The 15,185-nt window shown below is 38.4% G+C and overlaps 1 protein-coding gene across 5 annotated transcripts in view; it reads left to right on the top strand.

The window, feature by feature from the left end:
- Positions 1-14,376, top strand: part of BRINP3 (BMP/retinoic acid inducible neural specific 3) — a 419,821-nt gene extending 405,445 nt beyond the window's left edge. For all 5 annotated transcript variants that reach the window (XM_055144368.1, XM_055144369.1, XM_055144371.1 and 2 more), the window contains exon 8: positions 12,997-14,376. In XM_055144368.1, the coding sequence (XP_055000343.1) occupies positions 12,997-14,113 (1,117 nt within the window). In that variant the 3' untranslated portion in view covers positions 14,114-14,376. The remainder of the gene's footprint in view (positions 1-12,996) is intronic.
- Positions 14,377-15,185: the final 809 nt, after the last annotated feature.

Raw genomic sequence — 15,185 nt, 5'->3', positions numbered from 1 at the left:
TTCCACTCTGTGTGTTATTAGCTTCTATCTTCAGCACATCATGGTCTGAAAAGATAGTTGATACAATTTCTGTCTTCTTGATTCTATTGAGATATGTTTTGTGACACAGCATGTGGTCTATTTTAGAAAATATTCCGTGTGCACTGGAAAAGAAAATGTATTCTTGCTTTTTGGGGTATAAAGCCCTATATAGATCTATTTTCCCTCTCTCTTCCATTTCTTCCTTCAGAGATTCCTAGCTGAGTTTTGTTCTTGTTGATCTATCCAGAGGTGAACAGGCAGTGCTGAAGTCTGACTACTATTGTGCTGCTAGCGATGTCCTCTTTAAAGTCTGTTAGCAGTTGTTCTAAGTATTAAACTGGTCGCTCATTAGGTGCATATATGTTTAAAAGTGCTATTTCTTCCTGTAGTACAAATCCCTTGGTAAATAGAAAATGACCTTCGATGTCCCTTCTAATCTTTTGAACCTGAAATCTATGTTGTCGGATATTAGTATGGCCACCCCAGATTTTTTGACGGAGGTATTTGCTTGCAGGATTGTTTTTCCATCCTTTGACTTTGAGTCTGTGTTTACTCTGACAATTCAGGTGTGTTTCTTGCAAGCAGCAGAATGTTGGGTTTAAACATCTGCACATGTATGTTCATCGCAGCACTGTTTACAATAGCCAGAATCTGGAAAAAACCCGAATGCCCCAGAACGGATGACTGGTTGAGGAAACTTTGGTACATCTATACAATGGAATACTATGCAGCTGTTAGAAAAAAGGAGGTCAAGAATTTTGTAGTCAAGTGGATGGGCATGAAAAGTTTCATGCTGAGTGAAATGAGTCAGAAAGAGAGAGACAGACATAGAAAGATTGCACTCATCTATGGTATATAGAATAACAGAGTGGGAGACTAACACCCAAGAACTGTAGAAATAAGTACCAGGAGGTTGACTCCAAGGCTTCGAGGCTGGCCTCACGTTCCGGGGAAAGGTCAACTCAGAGAAGCGATCACCAACTACATTGTAGTCGAAGGCCATGTGGGGGAAGGGAGTTGCGGGCTGAATGAGGGCTAGAGACTGAGCACAGCGGCCACTCAACACCTTTATTGCAAACCACAACAGCTAATTAGAGAGAGAAAACAGAAGGGAATGCCTTGCCACAGTGGCAGGGTGGGGTGGGGGGGAGATGGGATTGGGGAGGGTGGGAGGGACACTGGGTTTACGGGTGGTGGAGAATGGGCACTGGTGAAGGGATGGGTTCCCAAACTTTGTATGAGGGAAGTATAGGCACGGAAGTGTGTGAATCTGTAACTGTACCCTCACGGTGATTCTCTAATTAAAAATAAATAAATTTAAATAAAAAAAAAGAATGTTGGGTTTAGTTTCTGAGTCCATTTTGCCACTCTGTGTCTCTTAATTGGTGCATTTAGACTATTTACATCGAGAGAGATTATTGTCAAGGGGTTTTGTGCCATCTTTCTGCAGGGTTTGTTGTTAGTGTAGGGTTTTTCCTTGTCTTACAGTAGCCCCTTTAGTCCTTCTTTTATGTTTGGTTTTGAGTCTATGAAGTTACTGAGCTGTTGTTTATCTGTGAATAGTGTATAATTCCTTCGAGTTTGAGTGAGAGTTTAGCTGGATAAAGTGTTCTTGCTGAAGTGTTCATTTCATTGAGTTTTTTTTTTTTTTTTTTTTTTTTTTTTTTTTTTTTACTATATCCCATTGTCTTCGGGCTTGGAGGGTTTCTTCTGATACGTCTGCTGTAAATCTAAAGGGTGCTCCTTTGTATGTGATTTCCTTCTTTGATCTTGCTGCTTGCAATATTGTGTCTCTTTCCGTGGCATCCATCATTATGACTATAATATGCCTTGGAGTCTTTTTATTAGGGTCCCTTTAACTGGCAACCTTCCAGGCTCCTTGAATCTGGATGCCTTCATTCTCCAGCTCTAGGAATTTCTTAGCAATGATTTCTTTAACTGTGTTTTTTTTTTGCGTTGGTATTACTTTCCTGTACTGCTGGTACTCTAATGATTCTTATGTTGTTCCTATTGTGGTCATCCCCTAGGACTCTGATTTGCTCTAGAGCTATTTTGAGGTCTTTTGCCATTATTTGTTGTTGCCTGTAAGCTTTCTGCAGCTCATCTTTAAGCTCACAAATTCTGTCTTCAGCTGTAGCCATTCTACTAGTGAGGGCACCTACCGAGTTTTGTATTTCATCTACCTATTCCTTTATTGGTGTCACTTCTGTTTGTAGCTTTGAAATTTCTGCTCTGATTTCTTCCTGTATTTTCTTGGTGGATCGTTCCATTGTTTTGTTTTTTTTTTTCATATCCTCCCTTAATTTATTGGATGTCTGTTCCATGGTTACTTTGAGTTCATTGAACATCTTTAACATTTCCTCTCTGAATTCTTTATCTGAGAGATCGCATTTGTGGATAACCCCTGTTGGGGCTTCTGGAATCTTTTCTTCATCCTTTTCTTGTGGTGGGGATTTTTGATGTTTCTTCATATTGGTATAGAACTATAGAGGTGGAACCTTCCAGTTCTTTATCCCTAGTCCATGTTGCTGCAAGAGGAGATTCTGGATGAGCTAAGTCGATGATGGTAGCCTTTTTCCACTTCTAGAATAATTCCTTACATTCAGGTGCTCCTCCTGGTTTATTTGGGCCTCTAGTGAAGACTTGAGGCTATTTTCTTTTTATAAAGGGCTTATGTAGTTTCTTGACAGTTTTTGTGAAATTAGAATAGGCTAATGGACTTATAGTGATTGAGATGGCCAGGGTGTTCTTCAAATAAATAGGTTATAAAGATTGTGAACTAAGTCTGCAGAGCAGAGAAGTGTGGGAAATAACTGTGGTGGGACAGCTCCGTCGAGCCGGGCATAGCTGAGAAGGCCCCACACACCTGTTTGGGGAAGGGCAAAGCTAGGGCGGTGAGCAGGGAATCCTGGGGCCAGAAACCAGGGTGCTGGGGGCTGCAGGGATGCTGTGCCAGTCCGGCAGGACAGCTCCATTGGGCTTGGCTGGGCTGAGGAAAATGATATTTTATTTCATGTGGAAACCAGAAATTTAGGACTACTGATGTTTATTTTAGATAAAATGGACTGTAAAATAGAAACATTAAAAATAAAGTATATTATGTAGCAATAAATGGGTCACTTTATCAAGTATGTATAGCATTTCTAAATGTATATGTACATATAGCTAACATAGGGCCACCTAAATAAGTTAAGAAAATACTAACATATCAGAATTAAAATGAAGCAATAATGCAATAATATTAGCAAACTTCAAATTTTTCTTCCAACAATTGACAATCATCTTAATGCCATATTGCCACAGAAACATTGGATTTGAACCTCTTTATCCCAGATTCACCTAACATGCATATACAGGTTGGATTAAAAATGTTAATTCTTAGTGGGGAAGAAGTTTCTCTCCTGATTCAAGATGATCATGTACAATTAAACATAATTAATTGGTTTGAGAAAAGGAGAAAATAGGACAAAAACAAATAAATAATTTAAAAATAAAAAATAAACTGGGGGCTGGAGCAATAGCACAGCGGGTAGGGCGTTTGCCTTGCATGCGGCCGACCCAGGTTCGAGTTCCAGCATCCCATATGGTCCCCTGAGCACTGCCAGGGGTAATTCCTGAGTGAAGAGCCAGGAGTAACCCCTGTGCATCATCAGGTATGACCCAAAACCAAAAAAAAAAATAAAAAATAAACTTGGTGGAGAACTCATATTATAACTATATGAGCATACAACAGGGTAGGGATGCAACCCACTAAGATGTAAGATTCGGCTTACTTCATGTTGCACTAGGATCGTGTATGAGGGTTGGACTCAGCTCTATGTGGGATGGTGTTTGTGTTCTCTGTTCACAGACAGGGAGGGCCGCTTCTCTGAGAGATAGTTTCCAGTGGCCTCCACCACTATCTGGAGGTTTCAGGATGATGGGTATGGAATTATAAGGCATATAGTATTGTCTCCCTTCAACTTCTATATGAATATTGGTTTATAGATGTGTGACCAGTATCACCTGCTAAATTTCACTTTGGTTGGATCACACAGGACGATCAGGTTTTTATTTGTTCTTGCCTTTTAATATGTCTGCTCACCAGTGAGTTTTTAAACACATGGTTACTTAAAAATTGGTAACAGAATGTTTGATTTTAATTGCCCCCAACTCTTAGTCAATCGTGGTCATTACAATGTCAAAACAGATGACATATGGTTTCTTGAAATTTGTGATAATTTGTTTAGGGGGAAACCATTTCAACATGGTTGTGTTCAGCTGTGGAGGTATACCATGGAGCCAGGTACAACTTGTGTTTAATTGGGCTTGCCAAGGGAAAGTGGGGTATTAAAATGTGTGCTATTATGTAAAAGATCAGAAAGATATTCATACATTGAGATCACAGATGCATGTTAATGAGAGGACACGCATCATGGAGCTGTGAGGCCTTGGACTTATCCTTAGTACTACAAAGCAACAACAACACTAGCCAATAATGAATGTTGAGACTACTCAAAATTGTGGAATATAACAATGTCGAGATCAGCATGTGGAATGAAATTTTAGTTTGGTATTAAAGTTACCAAGAGTGAACATAGAAATAGTAGATACAAATAAAGAAAAGGGCAATATTTAATGGTATCTTATAAAGTTTTAAAGTTCATGGTTTCCATTATTCTCAGTATAGCACTGGATTAAAACCTGTGTGTGTGTGTGTGTGTGTGTGTGTGTGTGTGTGTGTGTGTGTGTGTGTGTGTGTGTGTGTGTGTAGGAAGGTGGCAGGTATGAGCAACCCAGATAGTGTTCAGGGCTTATTCCTATCCCTGACTCTGCATTTAGGTATCAATCCTGGTAGTTTGCAGGATATCAAATCAAGCTCATCTAGGAGCTAGGCAAGCACCCTTCCTACCCCCAACAAACCCAAGAGTTTTGAGTCCAAGTGCTTTTCACTCATCTGTAGTAGTTTCTACTTCCAGGGCACTGTCGCTCCATTGTTCATCAATTTGCTTGAGTGGGCACCAGTAATGTCTCCACTGTGAGGCCTGTTGTTACTGTTTTCGGGATGATAAATATGCCACGGGGTTGCCAGGCTCTGCTGTGCAGGTGGGATACTCTTGGTAGCTTGCCAGGCTCTCCAAGAGAAATGGAGGAACTGAATCCAGGTTGGCTGCGTGCAAGGCCAACGCCCTACCTGCTGTGCTATCACTCAAGTCTTAGTTTCTACTTAATACTCTTTATTACCAGGACCTACATAAGCCTGGCTTTGTAATTCAGTACAGTTATTTTAAAATTCAAAAATCATACAGAAAATTCTAATAACTGTCACTGTCATCCCATTGCTCATCAATTTGTTCAAGCAGGCACCAGTAACTTCTCTCATTTTACCGATACATTTATTTCTATTTATTCCCTAGTTCATGAGACAAAAAAAATCATGTGCAGTTTCTAATATTTACAGATACTAAGACCACCAGAACATAACATGAATTTAACAAGTAATATATGTAAACTGATATTTGAAGTACTGGTTATATTTTATTTGGTGCCAACGAGTGTAGAGGAAATACTAAACTCTTAGATATTTCAGAAAATGCTTATGTTGATAAAATTTAAAATGAATGGTAGTATTTTTGGAAAGTTTTTGTCAGAAAGTGGTTGTTAAAACTAGATAGTAAATTGCAAGTTAAGAAGTACAATGAAGATTTAGTCCAGAGAGGAATGAGATTTATTCATTCATTTCAGAGAAAATGCAGGTCTTAATTTTTGAATAGTTTTGAAAAGGCAAACTTAATGTTTAATCAAGTTCAATTTAAAAGTATAAGTCAATAAGTTTATTTATGGATGGAGACTAATTTCCAATTTTTTTTGCAAATACTCCTTAGTTATGGATGCCTAATTTGAATAAAGTGAAATCATTTTTTAAATATTTTTGAAATATGTTATACTACATTATTTGGTCTATATTAGCAAATATATTTTCTGTTCTTATAAAGCAGTACAATTGTAAAGTGTTCCATGTATTTTAGTAGCGATTTTCAGTGATGAATGAATGATGAATGGTAAAGATACATGAAACTCTTATAACTATACTCATTTGGAACTATGCAGAAAGATATTCAATTTCTGTTTTTCACTGTAGGCATCTTTATGCTTGCTTTTGTGTTTTTTTTTAATTTTTATTGTTGTTGTTGTAGCTAACATAGCTAATAGCACCACAATTGTTATTAGCTACATTTCACAGTTTGTTTATGGCTTCCTAATGAACAAACTCATTCAACATTGAGCGATGTCTCCCCATCTTTAATAATTTTCCGGCCGTGGGATCTTTTATCTCATAGAAATCATACAAGCTTTCTAATCATTAGTTTAAGAACAGGACATTTAAAAACATTTTATTTTTATTTCATCTTTTTTTTTTAACAGCACTATTCTTGTAAACAATATAATTGAGCCTGCATTTTAATCTCTTCTGGTAATCTCAACTTTTTTGTGGGACTGTTAAATTCATTTACATATAAGCAGTTAATGAAATCATGGGATTTAAATCTATCCTCTTTTAATTAGTTTTTTATAATTCCCATTTGTATTTAATTTTTTTATGTCTACTTTTTCCCCACTGTACTTTACTTAAATAAATATTTTAGAATCTGACTATTCCTCCTATGTTGGAGAGTGGGATCTTTTGTGTATTATATTTTAGTGTCTACTCTGGGGAATATGATCTAAATCCTTAACTTGACTCATTATAATTAGTTTTTTTTTTAATCCATGCACATCATTGCTCAGAGGATACTCCTGGCTCTGTGCCACGGAATTACTCCTGACTGTGGTTGGAGGACCATAAGGGGTGCGGAGATTGAACCCAGATTTGCCATGTACATGCCAAGCACCCTACTTTTGCACTATCTATTTGGCCCTTGTAATTAGAATATGTTTTTTAAGCATTCCACGCATAATAATTTTCCCATCAATATAATTCCTTTAACTCCTCACTTTTTTTGTCATAATCAGATATCTAGATATGCTAAAACTTTGACATACACTTTTCATCAAAATTGCCCCAGATTAGTATATTTTAAAAGAAATTAAGTGAAGTAAAATATGCATATAAATTTATATATGCATTTTTAATCTATGGCGTTTTTCTCTTCTTATTAATCAAAGTTTTTATTTTTCCCAGCATGCAGAATTTTCATTAGTATTCTTTAACATTCAAGTGTTCTTGTGACAAATTCTCTTTTTTAATTTAAGAATCAATAATATTCTTGTCAGTAAATGACAAAAACATAAAGTATTTCCTTATATGTTTCAATAAATTCTATGCCTCTTTGCCATGGGTGGCATTTTGTCTCTTGTTCAGAATTCTCATAAATACATACTATAATTGGATATTATAAAGAGTATTATATGTTGATTGTGTGTTATGTTATCTTTATTGAATCATAATGATTTTAGAGTTGGCAAGCAGTTATTATCTGTAGGTCAAATTGTCTTTGTGTATATTTGGCTTTATAGTTTATAAAGTGGTGTGCTTCAGTTTGACACATAGTTTAAAGCTAATATTTAGTTTTGCATAATCTTTAATTACAAAGATATCACTTTTCTAAATTTAAATTTAAAACAGTGGTTCTCAAGGCACTTTACCTCAGAGACATCATTCAGATTGCAAATATCTTTCTGTATTGTAATCCACTGAAATCTCAGCTAAGCATTTCCGGTATATAAGTTCCTTATTTCTAATTGATTCCTCTAGGCACAGCTTACAATTTTTCATTTTAGCACACATTTGGAAAATATCATTACCAAATATTAAAATATATGTTTATAATGTTTAAGATATATGGTATTAAGATATGCCAATTATAGCTGCACATTGCAACCAATAACAGAGTTACAGTAACATAGGGGAAGGTGTTAGATATGGAAAACAACAGAAAAACAAAATGGAAAAGTAAAAGCACCCAAACTGATATAAAATTACTATAAGACTATGAAAATCCAGAGAAAAAAATATACTGGAGCTTTATTTAGAGGGTGGGGAGTGAGAAGGAGAGTTTGGGCCACACTCGGTAGTAATAGAACAGAGAAATTCTCCGAAGGCATGGATTTATAGACACAGTAACTACAAAACTAAACAAAAATTTCGCAATAGGTTACTTGTTTGAGACACACTCTATCTGATCTGAGAACTTTAACAAAGCAAGGGATAAAGTTTTGAGGAAGGAAAAAATTAGCAAGATTCCTTATTCTTTGACTTTGGTGGGAAACATAAATTGTGCTCAAACTGTTGTCATTTTTAAGCTGCAGGCTTTGCTAGCAGGTTCGTAAATTTAAATACATATGTTTACATACATATATATGTGTATGACATGCCTAGAGTTCTGTGTACACACACAGACTCACATACACACATGCCTATACACATACAAACACACACACATACACATACCCCCTCCCCCATATTTGGGCACTTCCAGACCAGGAAATTGACAATGGTGTTCATTGTCTCATAAAGTTATTTCCAAGAATCAGACTTTTGTGCATTAGAATTGCCACTCTAGGCTTCATCTCGGTGCTGAGACAGCCAGGGAGACAGAGTCAGAAGTGAAGTGCAGGGACTGGCTGTTGTTTGTATCATCTGTGTGTGTGACTGAGCTAATCATAAGCTTAGGACTCTTTAAATGGCTCTGTGTGCCTAATCCAAAATTAGTATTTATCTTAAATTATTAGGATTTGGGAAGGATAAGTCTTCAGAGACTGCAATGAAATCTTAAATAATATTTAACTTCTAAAGGGTACTGAAATGACACTGTTGGAAGTTTAAAATTTAAATTCAGGCTGCACATATGTGGAGGAGAGTAAAACTTGCAGTTTGATAGAAGATTATTCATGATGAAAGAGGATTTGAACTTGAAAGGAAGTTAGCTTTGAATGATTTGTGCTCTAGCATCTCATTGCGCACCTTTACACACCGGGATGGATACCTTTGAGTCCCTACGGCTTTAGTTCTCAGGGACTCTTGGCTTCAGGTTTCCTAATATCGGCATCTACCCTTGCATAAAGAAAGTGATTTCAGGAGGAAACAAAATGAGGCAAAATAGTTTTATTTATTGAGTATATGAAGGAAGGGTGAGAGAAAGGAGAGACAGAGATAGAGACAGAAAGAGACAGAGAGAGGAAGAAGGAGAGGAAGAAGAGAAAGAGAGAGAGAGAGAGAGAGAGAGAGAGAGAGAGAGAGAGAGAGAGAGAGAGAGAGAGAGAGAGAGAGAGAGAGAGAGAGAGAGAGAGAGTGTTCTCCAGAGAGGAGCCAGGGTACCTAGTAATCCATCTTTTTTTAAAGGGAGTCGATGGTCCAAGTTGACAAGTTGACATCCAGGTAACCATTATGCCATTCTGCATTATTTTCTCTTGCAGAGTGGTTTCTTTCATAGGATTATTTCCAGACCTTTTTTTTTTTTTCTATACTGATAAAAGTCCACTGATTAAGTTCAGAGAAATAGCACAGGAAGTAAGGCCCTGGCCTTTGAGCACAGTTTGCCCATGTTAAATCTCCAAAAGGTGCCCCTGGAATCCTGCCAGGAGTAATCCCTGAATATACTGATTAGCACACTCCTGCGTGTTACAAAACCTCTCCTCCAGGACAGGGGAGGGGAGAACAAGGGAGGGGAGGAGTGGCGTGGAGGGCAGGGGGTAATGAAAGGAAGGAATAGGCAGAGGGAGGAAGAGAGAAGTGAAGACAAAGAGAGAAGGGAAGTGGGGAGGACTTGCAAGGAAGGGGGAAGGGGCGGGGAAGGAAAGATGGAGGGTGGGGCAGGGCAGGGAAGAGCAGAGGAGGGGAAGGGAGGGGATCAGAGGCCAGTTGAGGAGAAGAGAGCTGCATTTGTGGCCATCCTCTTCTGTGCTATTCCAGCCTTTGTTATTGTAGAAGCTTCTCCTCTCTTGGAAGGCGCCATTCTTGCGTGGGCAGCGCCTGCGCCTGGCATGGGCTTATCAGACCTTATTTTCTGCATCCGCAAAGGGATTTCTGCCTTCAAGCCTCTGGGCTAATGTAGAGTTCCTGACAGAGAAATGTTTTTAGATCACAAACAGGGTTCATCACGAGCCAAGAAGCTCACTGCCATGGGATGCTATCAACCTGTTTCAACACATACTTGACTTTATTAGCATTGTAACACTATCGTCCAGTTGTTCACCGATTTGCTCAATCAGGCACCAGTAATGTCTCCATTGTGAGACTTGTTGTGACTATTTTTGGCATATCGAATACGCCGTGGGTAGCTTGCCAGGCTCTGCCAGACAGGCGGGATACTCTCGGTAGCTTGCCCGGCTCTCCAAGAGACAGAAAAATCGAACCTGGGTTGGTCCTGTGCAAGCCAAACGCCCTACCTGCTGTGTTATCGCTCCAATCTATTTACTTATTTGTAATGTCCAAAAGGAAAACGTTAAAAATATTTCGTATGGTTTAATTTATAAATCCCATTTCCTTTCATTTTAAAAACACTTTAATATATAGAAGCTAAATTTCACTTTGCTGGAGTTAAGAGGAAAAGCAATTTTGAAAATGCCATCTGAAATTTACTCATCCTTACTGTTCTTACCAATATTTTACAAGAAGTAAAAAATAACTATTGAAAATTATTTTTCTTCCTAAAGCTTATTTCTTTATGAAACAATAAAGTAGTCAAAAGGTAGACAGTAACAGAGAAAGGGCAAGATGTGGCAAGAAAGAAAATGTGTGTGCTAACTATTGACTCAGAGTACTAAATTTTGACATTGTACAGTTATCAATATTCATAAGTGGAACCCAGGAAGCCTAAACATAGTCCTTCATTAAAACAGCTACATGAAGTGAACAAGAACAAGATTGTGAAAGACTAAAATCTGCAAAAACTATTGCCTTCTTTAGTATCCAAATGATTGGACAATGCCTTGGTTTTGTGAGCTTTAGTCTTATTTTTTTCTGCCCTTATGATTCAAAACACATGACTAGAGCTTACAGTGAGAGATGAATTGGCTCAAGAAATTTGTGCTCAAGAAAATACAATTGTCAATCCACATAGGATATATATATTTATATTTTTACTAGACAACAACTAAACTAGAGAAGAAAGAGTGGTGAGGGTGGCAGAGAGGAAGTGAGGGGGAAAAAAAAAACAAGAAAAGAGAGCAAAGGAAGAAAAAAGGAAAGACAAAGATAAAGGATTTGAGGGAAAATTCATGAACAACTGTAGGTAATAAATCAGTAACAGATTTGGAGACGGCTTTAGGAAATAATAAATCAAGCTGTTTTGTGAATCATGAAGAGGAAGCTTTTTCTACTATGAGAGAGCGAGGGACCAAAGTCAACCGAGCACAGACAATCATTTCTAGAAGCAAACCTCACTAGGATCTAGCAGTTGCATGGCACGTGTTCATTCTCTAGAGGGAATTTTTCCTGAGAACTTATTCTAAAACTATTAAGAGAAAATTAGGAATAAATTTAATAAGTTAGGTTTCCAACAGGGCTTTTCATTGTGAGAAGCATGTTTTTCTTTTTCTTTGCCTTTGGTTTGTATTTTTCCTCATCTCTTGAGTCGATAAAAAGGAGTTGTTATACTTAGAAAATCTGGGAAAAGGCAGATATTTTATGGATTAAATTGTGCAGATGTAAAACTGTAGACTGTGTGATTCCTCATCCTGCACCTTGGGAATGAGGTCCTCATATCTATAGTAAATGTGAAATTGAGGATTGTAGGTTTCACTTAAAAATAGTTATTCCTTTAACACATACAGACATTTGATTGTATATTCAGTCTATATGTAAGCACTGGGGTTTTCTAGTCATCTAGGAGATACACCAGGAAGGTCTCAGGAGTTACTCCTGGTTTCATATGCAAGGCATATATCCTACCCACTATATCTCCCCAGCTCCAAGGCACTGAAATAATTTTACTGATGTAGGAAAATAAGAAAAGTAAGCTCTTATACTGGCATCATGATTGAATTCCTACATTAATGTTTTAGAAAACTAATAGTGAATAAATGAACAATCATCATTTAATTGCATATTCTAATTCTAGTCTAGATAGTTTAGGATTAAAACCACTTTCATTTCTTGTTGCTGGATATCATTTCAACACAGCTGACCCCAATACATTTATAATCAATTTCAAAGAACTTTACTGAAATTATATGAAATCTCTTCAGAAAGTATTGCATGTAATACTACAGTTACCCAAATCAATTATATGTACCTTTACCTAAATTATAAAATGATAAGTAAAAGCAATCTGCAGCTGATCTCTGAAAAACACAGGTATTAACTGCACAGTTCCATTTATACACAATTTCCTTGTAAAAAGACAGCCTTAAAAGTTAGGGGATCAGTAAATATAGTAAAGTTCTATAAATCTATTTTCATTTTTCTATAATTGTCACAATAGAATTTTCTTTTCTTGAGTTTAAGGTAAGCATACATACAGTATACAGTTCTCTCTCTCTCTCTCTCTCCCTCAGCCCCTTCCTCTTTCCCTTTTGCTTGTTTTGGGGCCACACCCAAATGTGCCAGAGCTTACTCCTGGCTCTGTACCCCGGGATCACTCCTGTCAGCGTTCAGGGCAAAATATGGGGGGTCAGAGATCTCGTGAGTGGGCCTTGATGGCTGTTCTAAACGGTACAGCTCCAATATACAGTACTTACACAAATATATACTAATGAGCTGTTTATTTTTTAGGGAGCAGGCTATGTAATAGCTAAATTTGGGGGAGCCAAACTCTCTACCTGGATTTCACCAACAGGCATGGACCCTATAGAGTTCAAGGATCTACTCAACATCCCTATAACTATATTCTGGATAATGTGTATCGTTTTGATTTATTTTTCAGTGATGACCTGTGTGAATCTCACTTCAGCAATGACGTCGAGGACTGATGGCGATGCTGTCAGAGCTCAGGTTTGCTCTTGCCCTAGACACAAAACAAACCTGTACCGACTGTTTTGCTTTTGTCTTTCTAGAACCTCCACCTACTGGCTCTCTCGCATCCAGTCTTTTCTCTACTGCAACGAGAACGGGCTCCTGGGCAGCTTTTCCGAAGAGACGCACTCCTGCACCTGCCCCAACGACCAGGTGGTGTGCACCGCCTTCCTGCCCTGCACCGTGGGCGACGCAGCCGCCTGCCTGAGCTGCGCGCAGGACAACCGCACACGCTGCGGCACCTGCAACACAGGCTACATGCTGAGCCAGGGCTTGTGCAAGCCCGAGGTGGCCGAGTCCACCGACCACTACATCGGCTTCGAGACCGACCTGCAGGACCTCGAGATGAAATACCTGCTGCAGAAAACGGACAGGCGCATTGAAGTGCATGCCATCTTCATCAGCAACGACATGCGGCTCAACAGCTGGTTCGACCCCTCCTGGCGCAAGAGGATGCTCCTGACCTTGAAGAGCAACAAGTACAAGTCCAGCCTGGTCCACATGATCTTGGGCCTGTCTCTGCAGATTTGCCTGACGAAGAACAGCACCTTGGAGCCCGTGCTGGCGGTCTATGTGAACCCCTTCGGAGGCAGCCACTCGGAGAGCTGGTTTATGCCCGTGAATGAAAACAGTTTCCCGGACTGGGAGCGGACTAGGCTGGACCTCCCCCTGCAGTGCTATAACTGGACGCTGACCCTCGGGAACAAATGGAAGACCTTTTTCGAGACCGTGCACATCTACCTGCGGAGCCGCATCAAGTCCAGCGGCCCCAACGGCAACGAGAGCATTTACTACGAACCCCTGGAGTTTATCGACCCCTCCCGGAACCTGGGCTACATGAAAATCAATAACATCCAAGTGTTTGGCTACAGTATGCACTTTGACCCCGAGGCCATTCGGGACTTGATCTTGCAGCTGGATTACCCCTATACTCAGGGATCCCAGGACTCGGCGCTTTTGCAACTGCTAGAAATAAGAGACCGTGTAAATAAGCTGTCCCCGCCCGGTCAGCGTCGTCTAGATCTTTTCTCCTGCTTGCTCCGTCATAGACTCAAGCTGTCGACTAGTGAGGTGGTGAGGATCCAATCTGCTCTGCAGGCGTTCAATGCCAAATTGCCAAACACCGTGGATTATGACACGACCAAATTATGTAGTTAACCATAAATGTCAAGCACAACCCAAAATCTTGAAGGCGTTTTTACAGTGCTTTTGTGGAACAGTTTATGTTTGGAAGAGTAAATTTAAATTGTCTTTTCAATATCTGTCTTATATCAGTCAATAACATTGGATGGCAATTTACACACATGAACTTGCTGACAATGAATATATTATACTGCAGTTTTGGTTTATGAATGAAATAAATACTGACACCAGTCTAGAAGACATTCTACTTTTTACAATAAATTTCATTTGTAATTTTATATGTTCCGTGGCAATGCTTTTGTGCATTACATCCTCTAGAGGGAACATAAAAAGATACCAATAAAATTTTGTAGCTGAACAGTTATTAAAAAGAAGTGCTGTGGGATTCCTTTTTTCCATGAAATGAGTTCTATTTTGATACACCTTGTTAGGACCTGGGAAAAATTCACGAAGATTTTTTTTTTTTCCTTTTAATGGAAGCATTTGAAGGCTCTGTTCAGTGGCCTTTAGGGAAAATTCAAATCGGTGGAAGGCTTTAACATTGAGATGCATGTTGTGGGTAACAGCATAATGGCAATGTTATGTTTATTACAGGAAATTATAAAATGTTCCTATATACACCTTAATTATTAGAATGGTCAGATGAACCATTTTCCCCTAACTGTCAAATCATTTCTGTAAACATATTGAAAAGTCAATGTGATTCTAAGCACATCACGAAGAAAGAAAACCTTTCATTTCCTTAGAGACTTGCTTTGTCATTTTCTTTTTTACGTTCTCATAAACAATAATCAAACACTCTCCACAATCATTTTCACTCCACATACTCAAAACCCAGTTATTCAGTATTTTCCATAGTCAATGCAATTATGTTTTAGGCATTGACAAATAATAATAGATTTATATGAAACAAATGATTAGATAACTGACACAAATGTAAATAGACATATTTTTCTATCAGAGAAACTATTGCTAAAATATATATTTATTTTGAAGACTAAATGCTTTCCAAAAAATCTAATTTTAGTGATTTTCCCCTAAAATTATGTTTTTATATTACCCATGGCAGAACATTATAAAATTGGTC

Source organism: Sorex araneus, chromosome 7, assembly GCF_027595985.1.
Source record: "Sorex araneus isolate mSorAra2 chromosome 7, mSorAra2.pri, whole genome shotgun sequence".
In the NCBI taxonomy this organism is placed as follows: Eukaryota; Metazoa; Chordata; class Mammalia; order Eulipotyphla; family Soricidae; genus Sorex; species Sorex araneus.
Note: the sequence above shows the minus strand (reverse complement) of the source record. Positions and strands in the feature narration are given on the sequence as shown.